Raw genomic sequence first — 16,946 nt, 5'->3', positions numbered from 1 at the left:
CAGATGAAGCTCATGACTCCTGGCTATAGATAAGCCCAGGTTGGGTCATTGAGAACATTTGGGAAGTGAACCAAGAGATTAACATCTCTGTCTTTCAAATAAATAAATCTTATAAAAAATGAAATGAATTGGGTCTGGTGCAATGGCTCAGTGGTTAAGGTCTTCGCCTTGAACACACCAAGACCCATGAGGGCACGGGTTCTGTCCCAGATGCTCCACTTCCCTCCATGCTTGTGGCCTGGGAAAGCAGTAGATGATGGTCTAAACGTTGGGATTCTGTACCCATGTGCAAGACCCAGGAGCACCTGGCTCCTGGCTTCAGATCAGCTCAGCTCCTGTCATTGCAGCTACTTGGGGAGTGAAGCATTCAATGGGTGATCTTTCTCTTTTTTTCTCTTTCTGTAAATTTGCCTTTCTAATAAATAAAATAAAGCTTAAAAAACATGTGTAAGGCTTAGACAAAATAAAACCAGGAACTAATTCTATTTATAAAAAATCTGACAATAAAGTAAAAAACCTGTGGACATCAGAAGGAGAATTTATGAGAGAATGCTAAGCTAAGACAATGTCTGCCTACGCCCTTCCTTGTGAGGAAATGAACCTTGCTCCTCTCCGCAGTGGAGACCACCCTGGCTAAGGGGCAAGAAGCAACGCTTCGACTCACCATGGGAAAGGAGAAAGAACCCCGAGAGTGCTGAGATGCACTGAGTAGTTCAGACTAACACGGGTCCTGCTGACTGTCAATCTTGATTCAAGAAAATCAACTGAAATAGTGTATCTACACGTCCTTCGTTCAAACAATTCAGGTAACCTGTTAAAAACTTGCTTCATTCCTGAATTTTTTCTTCCATGACTCATTTTCTCCTTTATTACATACTTGGTTCAAAATTTTACTCAGCATAATTTGCTTGGATAAATTTTGTAACTTATCAATGTGAGTTGAGTTGTTTTATTGAGATTTTCTACGTATTTAATCATCTGATCAAGTAACTTTAGACCAGAAGACTGAGGTTGCACTGATAACTACGGGAAGATCAGCACCTACACAGCTGTGCGGCCCGGAAGCACAACCTGCCGTGCACCAGCAAGCAGCAGGTGCCTCCGAGTCCTGGGCACGAGGCTGCCTAGCCCTGGATCTGCTACTTCTCCCATGCAATGCGTACATACAATTTAAGAAAGAACAACAGCTAGCACAGCGATGAATCATAATGCAGTACAGGTATGGCAGCAGTAACACAATGGTATCCTCATTTTCAACTTCATGCACTCAACCGACAGTGCAGAACAACATCGGTTTACTTCAGAGCTTTCTATTTTGTTCCACTGACCTGTTTGTATAACGTGATATGGAACTGTTTTGACTACTAAGCTTTGTAATAAGCTTTGAAATAAGCAAGTGTGAGTCCTCCAACACTGCTGTTTTGTTCTTTTTTTTTCCCCCAAGATTGTTTTGATGATAAAGGGTTCTGGCCAATTCCGAATGAAGCTTAGGATCCCTATGAAAGAGCACTGGACTTGAAGATCTGGGCTGGCAATGACCACGAAAACCACTTTGAAATGTTGCCTGTTAGCCATTTGAACCTGTTCTTCTGAGAAATGTCTGTTCATGAAATGTACTGCCATCTTAATATCAAGTCTCCCAAACCATGAGTTTAGATTCCTTTCCATTGCATTTAAGTCTGCTTTAATTGGAGCAGCAGGACAAAGAAGCCCTATAGTAGGCATCTTTAGTCCTCAAAGAAGGACCCCAATGAAACGGTTCTGTACACCTTGACAAGATACTTTTGCTTACGCCTATCAATACCTATAGCTAAAACATAGTGGCACACAAAGAGAACAAAATGTTGGCATTCTGACTGCAAAAGGACTATATTATTGCAAATACAGGAAAAATGCACTCAGAGAAGCACAGGAGGGAAACTCTATAAATATAATAGAAAACCACGTTTTAAAAAGCTTACTTGATAGCAATGTCTTGAAATTAACCATAGGGATCATTCATTCCCAGTTATTGACTAGGAATTACTTACTAGAGTCATTCATGACTAGAGTAAATACACAGAACTGCCTTCTGGGGATTAACCATGTACACTACAACTGTGCTGACTCTAAGGATTTTCTAGAAGCTTACTGTCAATTCTTAGGGGTTTTCCATTTATAACATCATGTCATCGGCAAATAAGGACAGTTTTACTTCTTCTCTACCAACATTTACTTGTTTGCTTTTGTTTGTATTGAGAAGGCCGATATACAAACAGAAGGAGAGGCAGAAACATTCTCCACCCACTGATTCACTCCCCAAGCAGCTGCAATTGCTGGAGTTGAGCAGATCCGAAGCCAGGAGCCAGGTCTCCCACATGGGTACAAGGCCTTGCATATGGCCTAGGAAGCCGTGAAGGATGGTCCAAAGTCTTGGGACCCTGAACCCACACGAGTGACCTGGAAGAAGTTCCTGGCTTCCAATCAACTCAACTCTGGCCACTGAGGCCACTACAGCAGTGAACCAGTAGACAAAAGATCCTTCTCTTTGTATCTCCTACTCTCTGTATAACTGCCTGTCCAATAAAAATAACGGGTGTCCTTGAAAAACAAGTAAAAATAAAAACTAAAAACAAATAAAAGACACACAGATATGTTATAACCTTAAACTCTGATATATATGAATAGCAAATGCGTTGATGTTTCTAATATAATTACACACACTTATTTGAAGCACATAATAAAAATACTTTTGAGAAAAATAAAGCCAATATATAGTCAGGTGCAAATAGTCAGGTATAACAACTTCAGACATCATTTGAGAAAAGACCCTGTATTTGTTCTGTGTATTCTTTACAGGAATAAACATCTTTTAGTCAATGACACTATCTGCTGAAGAGATACCGAGTCTGATGACTAAAGATAGAAAAAACATAATATAGAAAAAGTCGTGAAGAAAACCAAGGTTCTGAAACAATGGTTCTGAAAACTACTCAAAGTTAATATTGTATCTTTGATTTTAAAACAGTTTCAGACAAGGAGCGTTTTAATTCTCCTAAGAATGTAAGGAAAATACCCAGGGTTATCACAAGGAGGCATGATGAAAATATTGAGTACTGAGTGGCAGTGGTGGCAATGGCCACACTACTCAGCAACTGCACCCAGCCCACCTCTGCACATCTGGGCAAGCAACACAAGATGGCTGAAGCTGGGGCTCTGCTCCCACAAGGGAGACCGAGGTGACGCTCCTGGCCTTGTCCAGCACTGAGGAGTGAACCAGCAAACACAAAATCTTTCCATCTCTCCCTCTAACTCTTTTAAATAAATCAATCAATCTTAAAAGGGGGGGGGGCAACACAAAATTTGCTATTTATCGATCAGAAGTTTATTTCTCACATCACCAAACCCAGGTTACAGGAAAAACCTGAGTGCTTGTGACCTGAGAATATACATTTTCTACTAGCAGGAAAATCACTGCTAAGAACTCACGCTGGGCTGGCTCTACAGCAGGGCGGGCCAAGCTCCTGCCTGCAGTGCTGGCATCTCATATGGGCATTGGTGTGAGCTCTCACTGCTCCACTTTTGAGCCAGTTCCCTGCTTATGGCCTGGAAAAGCTGTGGTGGTTGGTACAAATTCTAAGGTACCTGCACTCAAAAAGGAAGCTTAGAGGAAGCTCCAGGCTTCCAGTCTTGGACCAGCTCAGTTCTGGCCACTGAGGCCATTTAGTTGAGTGAATATCTAACTCTGCTATTCAAATAATATAAAAATCTTAAAAAGTTCAGACAGAAAATTACTTCTGAACAACGCTCTCTGCAAAGATGGCCTCTCCCTCCCCCCTAACAGTAGCTTCATAATCAATTACAAGGGATGGTTGCAGTAATCCTTAAGGATGCAAACACACTTTCCTGTCTCTACAGAGTACTCCTCTAAGCTTTCCACTGTATCTAGCAACATCTCCACACCACATACCAACAAAATGTAAGGAGGCAGAACCATAAGGATACAGAACACCCTTGGGTTCTAAGCAGTGGCTCCCCGTACTCATGCTTGGATCTGCAGCTCAGAGTTCAAGACAAACCTGTTCTTCTTCTGTGAAGGGTACAAGAGCCAGCGGCAGCAAGGGCTCCTCTTGCAGAATGGGCAGAAATTCTTTATCCAGGAGATCAGAAGGTATCTGAACAAGCAAACACATGACCATGAGAAATACGCTATGACTCTAGTTAAAGAAGTAACACACACGGCCTGACACACTGGTCTAACGGTTAAATCATTGCCTTGCATCTGCCAGGATCCCATAGGAACACTGGTTTGTGCATGGGCTGCTCCACTTCCCATCCAGTACCCTGTTTGTGGTCTGGGAAAGCAACAGAGGATGGCCCAAGTCCTAGAATCCTGGACCTTGATGGGAGACTGGAAGGAAGCGCCTGGCTCAGCTCTGACCATTGCAGCCACTTGAGGAATGAATCAGCAGACGGAAGATCTGTCTGTCTCCCCTTCTATGTGTAAATTTGCCTTTACAAAATAATAAATCTTTAAACAAAATGCTCTTGTGTTTTAAATTGCTGCTACAAATACAAGTGAAAGCTTTTCAGACAAGATCAGACTCAATGGCATACATATTTTGAAAGAGGCAAACAGGAAAACGTTATATTTAACTCATAAAAGAAAAGGCCCAGAGGCTAGCTCCGCCTCTTGATCCTTTCCATCTGGAAGCAGGGTGCAAGGTGTAAATCAGAGAAAGCCCTCATTTTTCAGCCAGCACACCATGAGCTAAAGTGTCCCTGATGCTGCCTGTTACTGCAAAAACAGCTTGAATTTCTTCTAAAACCATGTTACATGCAGAAGAACCCCTGATAAAGACTGCAGGTCACAAAGTCGAAGATGGCCAAGGTGGAGAGAAGTACAGGACAATCCAAGTGCATCATGCTTTCACACAGCCACACGTCACCGCACAGAGTAAACGACGCATCCTGCACCGAACCTCTTACCTTATTGTCTTTAAGGAAAAGCGCTAACATCTCCTCTCGGCCGTAACGATAATCTGCTAATTTATACTTGGGCAATGCTGGAGAGAGAGGAGGGGACGTAATACTCCCACCACTGGACAAAGCACGCAGCCTGAATCAGACCCAAAAAAAAAAAAAAAGAGTGTCAAATATTTGGACAGTGAATTTATTTTGCATAATATACAAACAAAATTTCAAGTCACTTCTTTGGAAGAACAGGAAGAAATTGCATTATCTCAAGGTATCAAAGATTTAACATTTAATACAGCCTGTTGTCAAAGCACACTGAGAGCAGTTCACTAAGCAACAACTAGACAAGCCTGGAGCCAGTCACCCTTCATCTAAAACGATTCATGGCATGTCTCTGACAAGCTAGGGAGCAAGGAGGGCACACTCCTTCCAAATTGTCACAGGTGCTAACAAGAAAAGTGACATAACACCTTGCCATCATTCATTCATAAAAATTAGCATCCGGGGCAGCACTCTACAGCCAGTAAGAGAAGACTGACCAAGCCAGCACCCCACACCAGAGTGTCCAGGTTTGAGTCTCCAATTTTCCTCCAAGGTTCCTGCTTATGAGCACCATGGGAGAGAGCATCCCCCAGGAAAACCTGGATCGAGTCCCTAACTCCCAGCTAAGACTAGCCTAGCCCTAACTGCTTCGGGCATTTGGAGATTTAATCAGTGAATGGGAGATTTCTTTGAAATAACTTTTTAAAAAATTGATGTCTGACAATACCCAAGTATTGGAAGCAGTTCTTGAGACGATGTACTGAAACAAGCGGGCCAGCACTGGCGCAGGTACACCAAGCCACCTTAAACAAAGTGCTGTTTCAAGTTCCAGCCGATGGGCTTGGAAATGCAGTGAAAGATGCATGCCACCACGGAGGCTTTCAGGATGGAGTTCTTGGTTGCTAGCATGGGCCTGTCACAGACCTAGCAGCCATGGTCATTTGGGGCATGAACCAGGAGATGGATATGTCTATGTATCTGTGTGTCTCTGTCTTTCAAATAATTAAAAAATAATAATAATAAACCTTTAATAAGTGAATAACTTGAGACAGTCACTTCAAAAAGCGATTCGGGGGCCCAGCGCCATGGCCTAGTTGCTGAAGTCCTTGCCTTAAACATGCTGAGATTCCATATGGGCACCAGTTCTAATCCCGGTGGCCCTGTTTCCCATCCTTTCCGTGCTTGTGGCCTGGGAAAGCAGTTGAGGACGGCCCAAAGCCTTGGGACCCTGCACACACGTGGGAGACCCGAAAGAGCTCTTAGTTCCTGGCTTCGGATCAGCCAGAACCTCACGAGGGGAGGTTCCTCCTCTATATATCTAACTTGGCAGTAAAAATAAATCAATCTTTTTTTAAAAGAGCGATTTGGTATAACCAATCACATTATTTGACTACTTGATAATACTTAAAACAGTTCATTAAGTATGATACACAAAAGAAAAAAACTGCATTATAATAAAGATAACTTTATAAACCTGCAAACAGAACCATACTGTTTACAGACACATACAAAATATAGCAAAAACAGAGAAGTAAACACGGATTTGACAAATAGAACACTCACGGTAAGACTGTAACTGCAAAAGGGAGGTTCAATTGTACCCGTGATATTAGCTATCTTTTAATATAAGCAATTAATTAGTCTAGAGAATTTTAAAGTGCAGCAAAATAGAGAAAACAAACAAAAAAATATACTCTACAGACAGATGTTGCCTCTAAGGAACAAGAGTGGGTAAAGAGAAACTACTTTAATTTTGAACTTTTAAAAAAGGTGGGGGTGGGGAGAAGATGGCAGGGAAGCCTTGGCCTGTGGGACAGCAACACCCGCTATCCTGGCAGAGTGCCCAGGCAAGTCGGGCTGCCCTGTCGTTTCTCTGCTTTCCTGCTAGCACACATCCTGGGAGGCAGCGGGTAAGGGCTTAACTGAGTTCCTGCCACTTCATGTGGAAGACCCCGGTGGAGTTCTAGGTCCCAGACTTCTGTCCCCAACAGCACCAATTCCTGGGGACACGATCAAAGGCATCCCTCAATTGATCTGTACCCTCCCTCATTCTGCCTTTCAAATAAACAAAAATAAATGGACACTACATTACAAATGAATCCGTTTTCTGAAAAGAGGTGAGAGGGGCCAGTGTTGTGGAATTGGAGTCGAGTTCACCCATGACACCAGCATTCTACATGAGTGCCAGCTTGTGTCCAGGCTGCTCCACTCCTGATGCAGCTCCCTGCTAATGGCCTAGGGAAAGCAGTGGAGGATGCCTCAAATATTTGGCCTGTGCCACCCATGTAGGAGACCTGGATAAAGCTCCTGGCTCCTAGCTTTAGCCTGGCCCTCAGCTGTCCATTGAGGTCATCTGGGCAGGAAGCCAGCAATAGAAGATTTCTACTGTCTGCAATACTTTAAACACATACATCTCTTTTCAAAGAAGGGAGGGAGAGAACAGCAAATATACAATGCCTCCCCACCCCCCCCCCAAAAACGTACAGGAATGAAGTGGTCGCTTTGGGGTATGACTGGTATTTTTAGCCCATGCTTTTATTCCAGTGGAAAAGTGATCTTCCTATCATTTGTAAAATATTATAGTTAGTTATAAGTTAAGCTTGTAAATACAAAGAACTTAAAATGATGTCTGCCAAAAGGAGAGAGGGACCTGTTAACAGTAGCAATATCCCACGGCAGTGCTGTGTCACTACAAGTGGGGAACAAGCTACAGCAGCAGCTGATGACGGGCAGGACTGCCCAGCTTATGAAAAGGAAACAGCAAAGCTAAAAGGGATCAAGGTATTTTATTTAAATAAATTCAGACGCTTGGCCTAAGAAAAAACCAACAGAAGCTTTAAAATGTATATCCGAAATTGCTAAGCTTTATTTGTAAAACCAAAACAAGCATGATATACAAAATTGCTACACTGTGGGGCAGGTGTCTGGCACAGTTAAGACGCTATTTGAGATTTTACATCCCTCACTGGGGTGCTTGGGTTCATGTTCCAGATCCACTTCTGATTCCAGCTTCCTGCTAATGCGCACCCTAGGAGGCAGCGGGTGACAGTCCCAGTACTTCAGTCCTCCCACATGGGAGATCCAGACTGAGTTCTGCTCTTCTCTCTCAGGTTGGCCCAATCTCAGCTACTCTGAGCATTTGGAAAGTGAACCCAGCAGACGGAAGAGTTTTGTCTCTTTCTCTTCCCCCACCCATCACTCAAGTAAGATGAAAACAGTAATTTTTTTTAAATGAGCATCAAGACAAAGTAATACCCAGCATACGCATGCATGCCAAACCAAACTTTCTGATTTGAGTTCTCCAGTATCCAGTTGATACAGTAATTCTCTGTTTTTAAGTTTATTGTATGTGAAAGGCAGAGACAGAGAAAAACGAATCTTTCACCACTGGTTTACCTCTTAATGACTGCAACAGCCAACAGCCAGGACTAGAACCAGCTAAAAAGCCTAGGATTCAGCATGGGTCTCCCAGGTGTTTGGGCCCTCGCCTGCCGCCTCCGGGGGTGTGCATTAGCAGGAAGCTGCAACGGGGGGGGGGGGGGGCACGGCTGCAACTTGAACCAGTACTCCAATACAGAATGAGGGCATCCCAAACTGTTGCCCCTAAAAATATTTTACACATAGAAAATTTTAAGAAAATGCACTAGTACAGTGTGACTGTAGGGTTTTTTCCTCTCAGGTCTAATATTTTTTAACTTTCATTATGGATAATGTTCAAAATGTGACAAACTTCCCTGTGCCAATCACTCAGCCACAAATACCCATGTCCACATCTGATCTTTCATGACCCAATGAAAGCCTTCTTTGAAAACATTTCAAAGACAAGTGTTGCATATTTTACCCTGATGTTTTTTAAGGTCTAGATTTTTCGATTTTCCTCATCCTCTTCGTTTAATGTAAACTGGGCTCTAGGTGTAGACTCAATGAGATGCACACCATAGGGGAAGATGTGGCACAGCCAATTAAGCAACCATCTATAACACCGGCAACTTCAATGGGCACCAGTAGAAGCCCTGTCTGTCCCACTCAGGCCCCTGTACCACATAGGAGACTCAGACAAAACTCCTGGCTCTTGGCTTCAGCCTGCCTGGCAGATAGAAGAATCAATCAATCAATCTATCTCTCTCTCTCTCTCTCCCCCTCTCTCACTCCTTCTGCTTTCAAGGAAGTAAAACAAGCATTTTTTTAAAAAAGAGATGTGCATTCTATTCTATCTGCAGAACTTTCTCTCGGGTGGTATATGACTCTCGCAGTAGGCATTGTGCCTGGTTGCTTTTGGCGATAGCAGCAGCCACTGATGATGAATACTTAAGGACCCATAAGCCCATTAAATGTGCAAAATGACTATATTCTATCAACCTCATTTACTTATTTATTAGTTGGGGGTGTTTCTACAAAAAGACACTTTCCTCTGAGACTAACTGGTAGAGTCAACCAAAGGAACAATATATAAAAGAACTAAAGTAAAATGCCTTCTTCTTCATTACTTTTCAAAATAAGAACGGGTTCATTAGTATACTCAACAGTAACAAACAATTTTTAATACAACTCAATTCTCTGCAATTGGTACTGACACTGTTCCAATTGTGTCTTCTTTGAGTAGGGGAAGATTCTGAATTGAAACTGGCTTTTGGGTTCTTTCTGTATGACCCTAAATGGTCTTTAACAGTTTCATCTCCATCTGGAGTTTATCTGGACTCCATCTGTTTGAACTGAACTTACATTATTTCTTGCCTCAGATCTGGAACCAATCATTTCTCCAGGAGGCCAAAACTCCTTAGTATACAGACAGACCATAACTACTGGGAAGGTCTTTGTGCCCTTTCCAAACATTTATGGGCTTAAAGGTCATTTAGTTCAACCCGCAAAAGACAGGCTGACCAAACAGGTGACAAACGAACATGCCCAAAAAGGCGTGATTCAACTACGACTGAGGGGCTTTCCAGGAAACTACTTCCTAAGAAGTACTTTCCTACAGACCCAACACTAATATCCTCTGAGAACCAAAGCTAGGAACTTTACACATAATTAAGTTAATTTAATCTCATTTAAGCTTCACCACAACCCCAATTCAACAAGAAAAATGAAGCTAAGGGATTACAAAACTGACCCAGTCAGTAGAACATACACTAAAAAGACATTTACATACCCAAATTTCCAGGGTTTAAGAATTATTCAAGGGCCCAGCGCCATGGCCTAGCGACTAAAGTCCTCACCCTGAACACCCCGGGATCCCATATGGGTGCCGGTTCTGATCCCAGCAGCTCCACTTCCCATCCAGCTCCCTGCTTGTGGCCTGGGAAAGCAGCAGAGAAAGGCCCAAAGCCTTAGGACCTGCACTCACGTGGGAGACCCAGAGGAGGCTACGCTCCTGGCTTTGGATTGGCTGAGCTTCGGCTGTTGCGGCCGCTTGGGGAGTGAATCAATGGATGGAAGATCTTCCCCTCTGTCTTTCCTCCTCTCTGTATATCTGACTTTACAATAAATATAAATCTTTTAAAAATCATGGGCTTTTCTGCCCAACATTACTTTTATAATATACATTTACTATCTTAAAATATCTCTTTGAGCTGACCCAATATCCTTCCCAAGAGTTTCAAGCAACATCCAAGTGAAAATTATTTCAATATGGACAGTCATCGTGTCTCACAGTCCCTCCTCTCATGGCCTAACACCCCTCTAATTTGTTCAGCAGTTCTTAAAGGAAGCTTTCAAATCCACTTACTACCCCATCCACTCCAAAGTACTCAAGGGCCTTTCCAATGTCCAGACAGGACTTTTTAAGTTGCTTATAGGCACCAATGTTACATATAGCACAGCCAGAGGTTACTCCAGCTGTTGTGGAGAGACTGAGTCAAGCTGAGAACAGAGGTTATACTCTGCCTTCTAATTTACCAAATCCTAATCACAGTCCTTTTTTTTTTTTTACCTACAAGACACTTAGAAATGCTAACATATTTGAGTAACTCCTATCCCAAAAAGCTCATCAGTGTTCTTAATCTCTATACAAACCTCTCTTCTGGAAAGTCAATCCTTCCTCGCACGCTTTCCGCTTAGCTGGTTTCCTTAGAATTTCCTTACTTGCAGCAACTTCTTTCTTTTTTGCAGTTATGAACTGTTCTTCCTTCCAGAACAATTCAAAACAATTGCAACCTGGCTTCTTCCACCACTCCACTGCTTTACAAAATTCACCAAGGAGGCCCAGCACAATGGCTAAATCCTCACCTTGCAGCAGCCGGGGATCCCCTATGGGTACTGCTTTGTGGCCTGGGACAGCAGCAGCAAACGGCCCCAAACCTTGAAATGGCACCCTCGTGAGAGAGCCAGAAGAAGCTCCTGGTTGCCGCCTTCCGACCTTTTCAGCTCCGGCCATTGCAACCACTTGGGAGTGAACCAGCGCATGGAAGATCTTTCTCTCTGTCCCTACTTTTCTCTGTAAATCTGCCTTTCCAACAAAAAAATAAATCTTTTTTTTTTTTTTAAATTCACTAATGACCTCCAGATTGCCAAATCCTGAGGAGAGTTCCCTAAATCACGACTCTCCCTTTCCTGGCCTGGCCTGAGACTTGTTTCACACAGACAGCTACTAACACATAGCAGCAGCAGGATACCTAACCAAGGCTACCCCCCAAATTCTTTACTTCGGAACTTTCAGCTTACAAAAACAATTTGAAGCATCAATATAGATGCCTGTAGATGATGGTGATCAAAGGCTGTGACTGCACTCCTGGCCAGCCCTTATCTCACACAGCCACATGCAGCCCACAGGCTCCACTGCCCATGGTTCCCAAAGACAGCAGCCAGCAACACCACCTACTGAAACAAGGGTCTGCATTCATTCTCCTCTGCGTCCCTGCAATCCGCCATGAGAACTTATTAGGGCTAATTTTCAATCCTAATATCTTTCAAACCATCTCCTCTCTACCCTAAGCTAATTCTTGTTTACACACTTATTTCTGTAACAGCAAAATGATCAAGTACTATTCCAGACTTCACACTATTATGAGTTATTTCAAATGCAAGTCTGATAGTTCCTGCTTAACAATTCTTCACTGACATAAAATGATTAAGTCCAAAGTTTCTTATCATAAAAGGGCCGCTCCAAGGCAAACCCCTCTCCTCGATTCAGTTTCCGTGTCTTTACACACACCCTTTGCTACTGTCGGGAATAGTTTTTCTAATCTTATTCACCACTGCAGGGGAGGAGAGATGGTGGGCAGAAAAGAGAGACTAAGGGAGAAGAGAGGAAGTGGAAATAGAGTGGTGGGGAACAAAGAAGCAAGACTGAGGTCCTCAGGAGCTTGCAAGACACAAGAACCTATGGAGTCTCCAAAAAGCTAACAGACAACACACAGGAAAAGGGACCGGCATCGCACGCACACACAGAGCACTGCAGAGCTTAGCGAGGACTGGGTCCCATTCACACGGTCAGCTCACTCAGCCAGCTGCAGGCCAAACAGAACAGACAGGAAACATCAATGGGCTGTTGCTGCAATAGTTTATGTCCAAGAGGACAGTAGTCATTTACCAAGGTGATATCAATAGAAGAAATCAGAGACATTAACAAGTGCAAGAATTAATCTTGAAATAAACTGACATGACATTGCAAAGGACTAGATACAGGAATCAGAAGAGACTATTAAGGATGACTCCAGACTTCTGAGAGTGAATGGACACGTATAGTACTCAGATGAAATACAAGAGCCCAGAACTCTTGACCTGAGTTGTGGAAGAATGTGAAGCCTGAGACAACAGTAAGACAGTGAAGTGGGGAAGACCCAGCAGCAGCTGCCTGCCTGCCAGCTCACAGCATCACGGCATTGCAGGGGGTTATCTGGTGTCAATTTTTCCGCTCAGCAGCCCAGAAGTAGCTGCCACTTCCTTTTATCTCTGCTGTCTCAGAATCTAACACAAGGCAGAATATACTAAGCATCGTATAAAATATTTGCTGAACCAATGTTAAATTTTCTTCTAAAATACAATCCCAGGTAACATCTAATTTACTATCACCTCAGTTGCCACAGGTATCTTTTAACCTTTCTGAAAATTAAAAGTATTACCACAACCTTGGGCTACTGCTGTGGCATAGTACATTAAGCTGCACCTACAATGTCAGCATCCTTTGTGGGCCCGGTTTGAATCTGGACTGCTCCACTTCTGATCTAGCTCCCTAATAATGCACCTAGAAAAGCAGCAGAGGATTGTCTCCGTGTGCCCCTGGCTTCAGTATGATCTAGCTCTGGTTGTTGTGGCCATTTGGAGAGCGAACCAGTGGATACAATAACTAATTTTGCCTTTCAAACAAATAAAGATCTTTAAATTCCTTCAGAATTGCCCTCATTGTTTCCATGGTGAGTAACCTAGAAGTCTAGGCTTGCACTCTGACTTGCTTCACAGGTATGTATAAACAATGTGCTTACCAAAACTGAGAACCACGGGACCTTCCTGAAGCAAGCATATATCTAAAGAGAGACACTACAAAGTTAACTATTTCACCAGAGGAAACAGAAGTACCTTCGTTTCTCAAGATAAGAACTGAAAAAACTCAAAGCCAAAGGCAACCCCACAAGAGGTTCCATGGCTCCCCCCCAAAACCCCCATCAGCATGCGCATCCCTTATAATAAAGGCCTCTTCTAGGTTTGTCAGACAAGTTAGGATCTACCAAAAAAATCTTAAGTACCAAATACAACAAGTACAATTAGTTGGTTTTTTTAATGTCTTAAGGTATATACTTGTAGCAAAGGGAACAATCAGATACAAACCAATACAATAACAAACATTCTTCAGGTAGTCAGATTAAGGACAAGTTAGATCTTGTTTCTTCTGTACTACCAATTCTTCCAAATTTTCATATTTTATATATTTACTAGTATGATTAACAGAAACATTTAAAAGGCCTTTTTTTTTTTAGCACCAAAACACCTATTATCAAGACAGTAACTAGTGTTTTATGAAGGGTAAGCTAAGCATGATGAAAATTAATTTCACACAATCCTGCTGACCAACCTGTCCATACATCATGTAAAACCTTAAAAATGAAAACTGCTGGCTTAATAATCCAAGTTCCAAGAAATTAATGCCAAGAAAATAATCAGTAATACAAACAGAACTGTTCAAAGGCATAAACATACATGATTTACAGGAGCAAAACACAGATTTTGCTTTCCAACAATTCATTCATTGAACATATATTTATTGAGTACCCAATTATGTGTCAGGCACTACAGATACAGCAGTGAACAGACTGTACAAAACTTCAGAACAAAGCACCTGCCCTCAGTGGGGCTCACAGTCTAAGGAGGTGAGAGGCTGGGATTGAAATAAGGGGAAAAAATGTGTCAAATATTTGGCATGTTCCACTGATACAGATCATGAAGAAAAACTGAGTAGAGAGGGAGAATGGAAAGGGAGGCAGGGAACATTATGCAGAGGTCAAGAAAGGTGGTGAGATTTGAGGAAGGGCTTTAAAAAGTCACTTTCACGCCTAGAAATACTTACTTCTCTATTAGACTATCACACCTTCCTCCCGGCTTAGGGAACTCACCCTTAAATAGAAACTGAGACCTAAGGATTCTACACTTTGACAAGTGCAAACCTGTACTCTCTCCTGATTGCACAAATGAATGAATCACTCCATTTTCTACACCTCCTGCTGTATGTGTTGTACTACTCAGTACACAAGCACTCCATGCCTAGAGGTACTGAGTACACAAGCACTCTGCCTGGAGGCCCCAGTGCCCTGCCCTGCCTCCATCCTTAAGCTGCTTAGTGAGCTTGATATGCCTGGAGGAAACAACACTCACTGCACATTTCTAGGTCAGGGTGTCAGCATTCACAAGCCTCATCTCCTCTTTGGTCCAATCAAAACGGACCTACCTTTGAACCTGCAATCCCCTGCACATCAGACAGGCCGGGGACAGCTCCTAAGCTCCAAGGCCTGCAGGGCGCCAGGACATAATTCCAATTCCTCACCAAACAGCAACCAAAGGAAATCCCCTCCAACACAACCCGAGAATCCCATGAGAGGAGGGATGTGAGCATCACGGGGTGGGAGAAGCCAGCACACACTCTCCCTAAGGGGCCAAGGAAAACATTTACGACAGCCTTGAGGTGACGGCTCAGCCTGCCAGCACAGAAGTCAGATAACTCAAGGAAACATCTCCTCCAGAAACTACCTACACAATGTCCAGCAGCTCACTGCTCCCTAAGTACATGTAAATTAACTCTACAATTCTACCATTCTTTTTTTTATTTCTTCTAGCTGAATTCCTAGATGTTGCCTATCTGCTACCTATTACAAGTGGGATGCTTGGGGGAAAAAAAGACCTTCCTAAAATAAGCTGAAAATTTTAGTCATGTTTTACAAAGAAAGACATGTGGGTATATAAAAAAGTACAAGAAAGGCAGTTACAAATTCTAGATAAAGGCAGAACAGCTACACACAACTTAGTTTACAGAGTGAGCTACATGAATTCAAATTTACAAGGAAAACAAAGTAAGATGTGAATAAATATTCAGGTATAAAAAGTTCAACTGAAATATTTTTGTAATAAACCCCTGAGAATGCCTAGACGACTAGTTATATCCATACAATGCAACCACTTAATAGAATAGCAAATATTTATTGATGAAAAAGATCTTTTAGGTTATTTTTCAAAAGCAGTTTACAAAATTGTAATGTACAGAATGGGCTCAGCTTATGAAAATCAATGTACAAGAAGACACACAAAAGCACCTTAAAGATACACCACAGCATCCACAGCGGTTACCAGGGAGGGCGGAGTCACAGAGGTTGTATGTTTTCTGGCTTATTTGTCATTTCTAATTTTTCTAGAAAGTATGCATTTAATAATGAGAACATTTTAAAATAGAATATTTCAAACAGTTGCAATATTATTTAGGTCAACAATTTCATAATAAACTATCAATATAAGGGAGTTATGTCAGTTCTCAAAACTTCAAACAGTGACTTCTCTCAGATCTCTAAATGTGAATTATTATGGATTAAGAAAATTTAAGAATTACATATAAAAGATGCAATCGGGCAATAAAAGTCTTGGAATAGGTCTGTACCAATTACCAGACGACTGTCACCTGACCATTCGCGGGCGTTTCAGACACTAACCCAGTGTCTCTACTTCAGTGCTGTCTCTGACATTACCAAAGGGGTTATTCAAGGTTTGAATGGAAAAAAATAACTATTATTCACGCCACTGAAGAGAGGATCTTCAATCACCAACTTTGGGGGGAAAGGAAGAAGAGAGGGGAAAAGTCACACTATAATGTGATGGATCTCAAAATTCCATGAGAATTCCATATTCGGGGTCCAAACACATCTGTAAGAGACTCAAAGGTCAATTAATTGTTATTATGGTAAACGCTAACTCAACCCAAGATGGGCTACTGCTAATAGCCAGTATAATTCTGGTCTAACTGCCTAGCCCATCAGTAAAATAATATCAAGACACTTCTTCAATAGAATCTATTTGTAAAATGAGCTTATGAATAGCAATCACAAAATAACACTGTAGCAGAAAATAAACATAAAAAATTACAATTATGTGACCTTGTTGATGCAGACATTAAGTTTCTAGGCTGCTGGGACTATGGAGATCTCTAATGCCACTATCATAACATTACCAGAGAAGGAAGAGTTACAAAATCACAGAACGCAGTCATTTACCAAATATAATTTATTCCTACACTACCCACACTGTTTTACATTACACACATAAAACAAAGTCTCCAGTACCTCACTACATTATGACGATATATATTAGTCATCCAACATTGAACAGGATGAGATTTTGTTAAAACTCACCATTCAGGCCCAAAGTTCAGTGTCTGTGTTTCCGCTGCCATTCTTTTCCGTACTTTCACAACAGAGTTTTGTATGTGGAAAAAACTGTTGAAGAGAAAAATACCTCCAGACAATCAGTCAGGAATT

General features: G+C 42.1%; 1 protein-coding gene across 1 annotated transcript in view; it reads right to left on the bottom strand.

The window, feature by feature from the left end:
- Positions 1-16,946, bottom strand: part of GIGYF2 (GRB10 interacting GYF protein 2) — a 109,594-nt gene that overhangs the window by 66,876 nt on the left and 25,772 nt on the right. Inside the window, exons 3-5 of the mRNA XM_040972308.1 lie at positions 16,821-16,904; positions 4,969-5,098; positions 4,059-4,154 (exon numbers count right to left, since the gene is read on the bottom strand). Coding sequence (XP_040828242.1) covers positions 4,059-4,154; positions 4,969-5,098; positions 16,821-16,861 — 267 coding nt within the window. The 5' untranslated portion in view covers positions 16,862-16,904. The remainder of the gene's footprint in view (positions 1-4,058; positions 4,155-4,968; positions 5,099-16,820; positions 16,905-16,946) is intronic.

Source organism: Ochotona curzoniae, unplaced genomic scaffold (assembly GCF_017591425.1).
Source record: "Ochotona curzoniae isolate NIBS_2020 unplaced genomic scaffold, NIBS_Ocur_1.0 contig_2294, whole genome shotgun sequence".
In the NCBI taxonomy this organism is placed as follows: domain Eukaryota; kingdom Metazoa; phylum Chordata; class Mammalia; order Lagomorpha; family Ochotonidae; genus Ochotona; species Ochotona curzoniae.
This window is presented reverse-complemented; position numbering and strand designations above follow the sequence as displayed.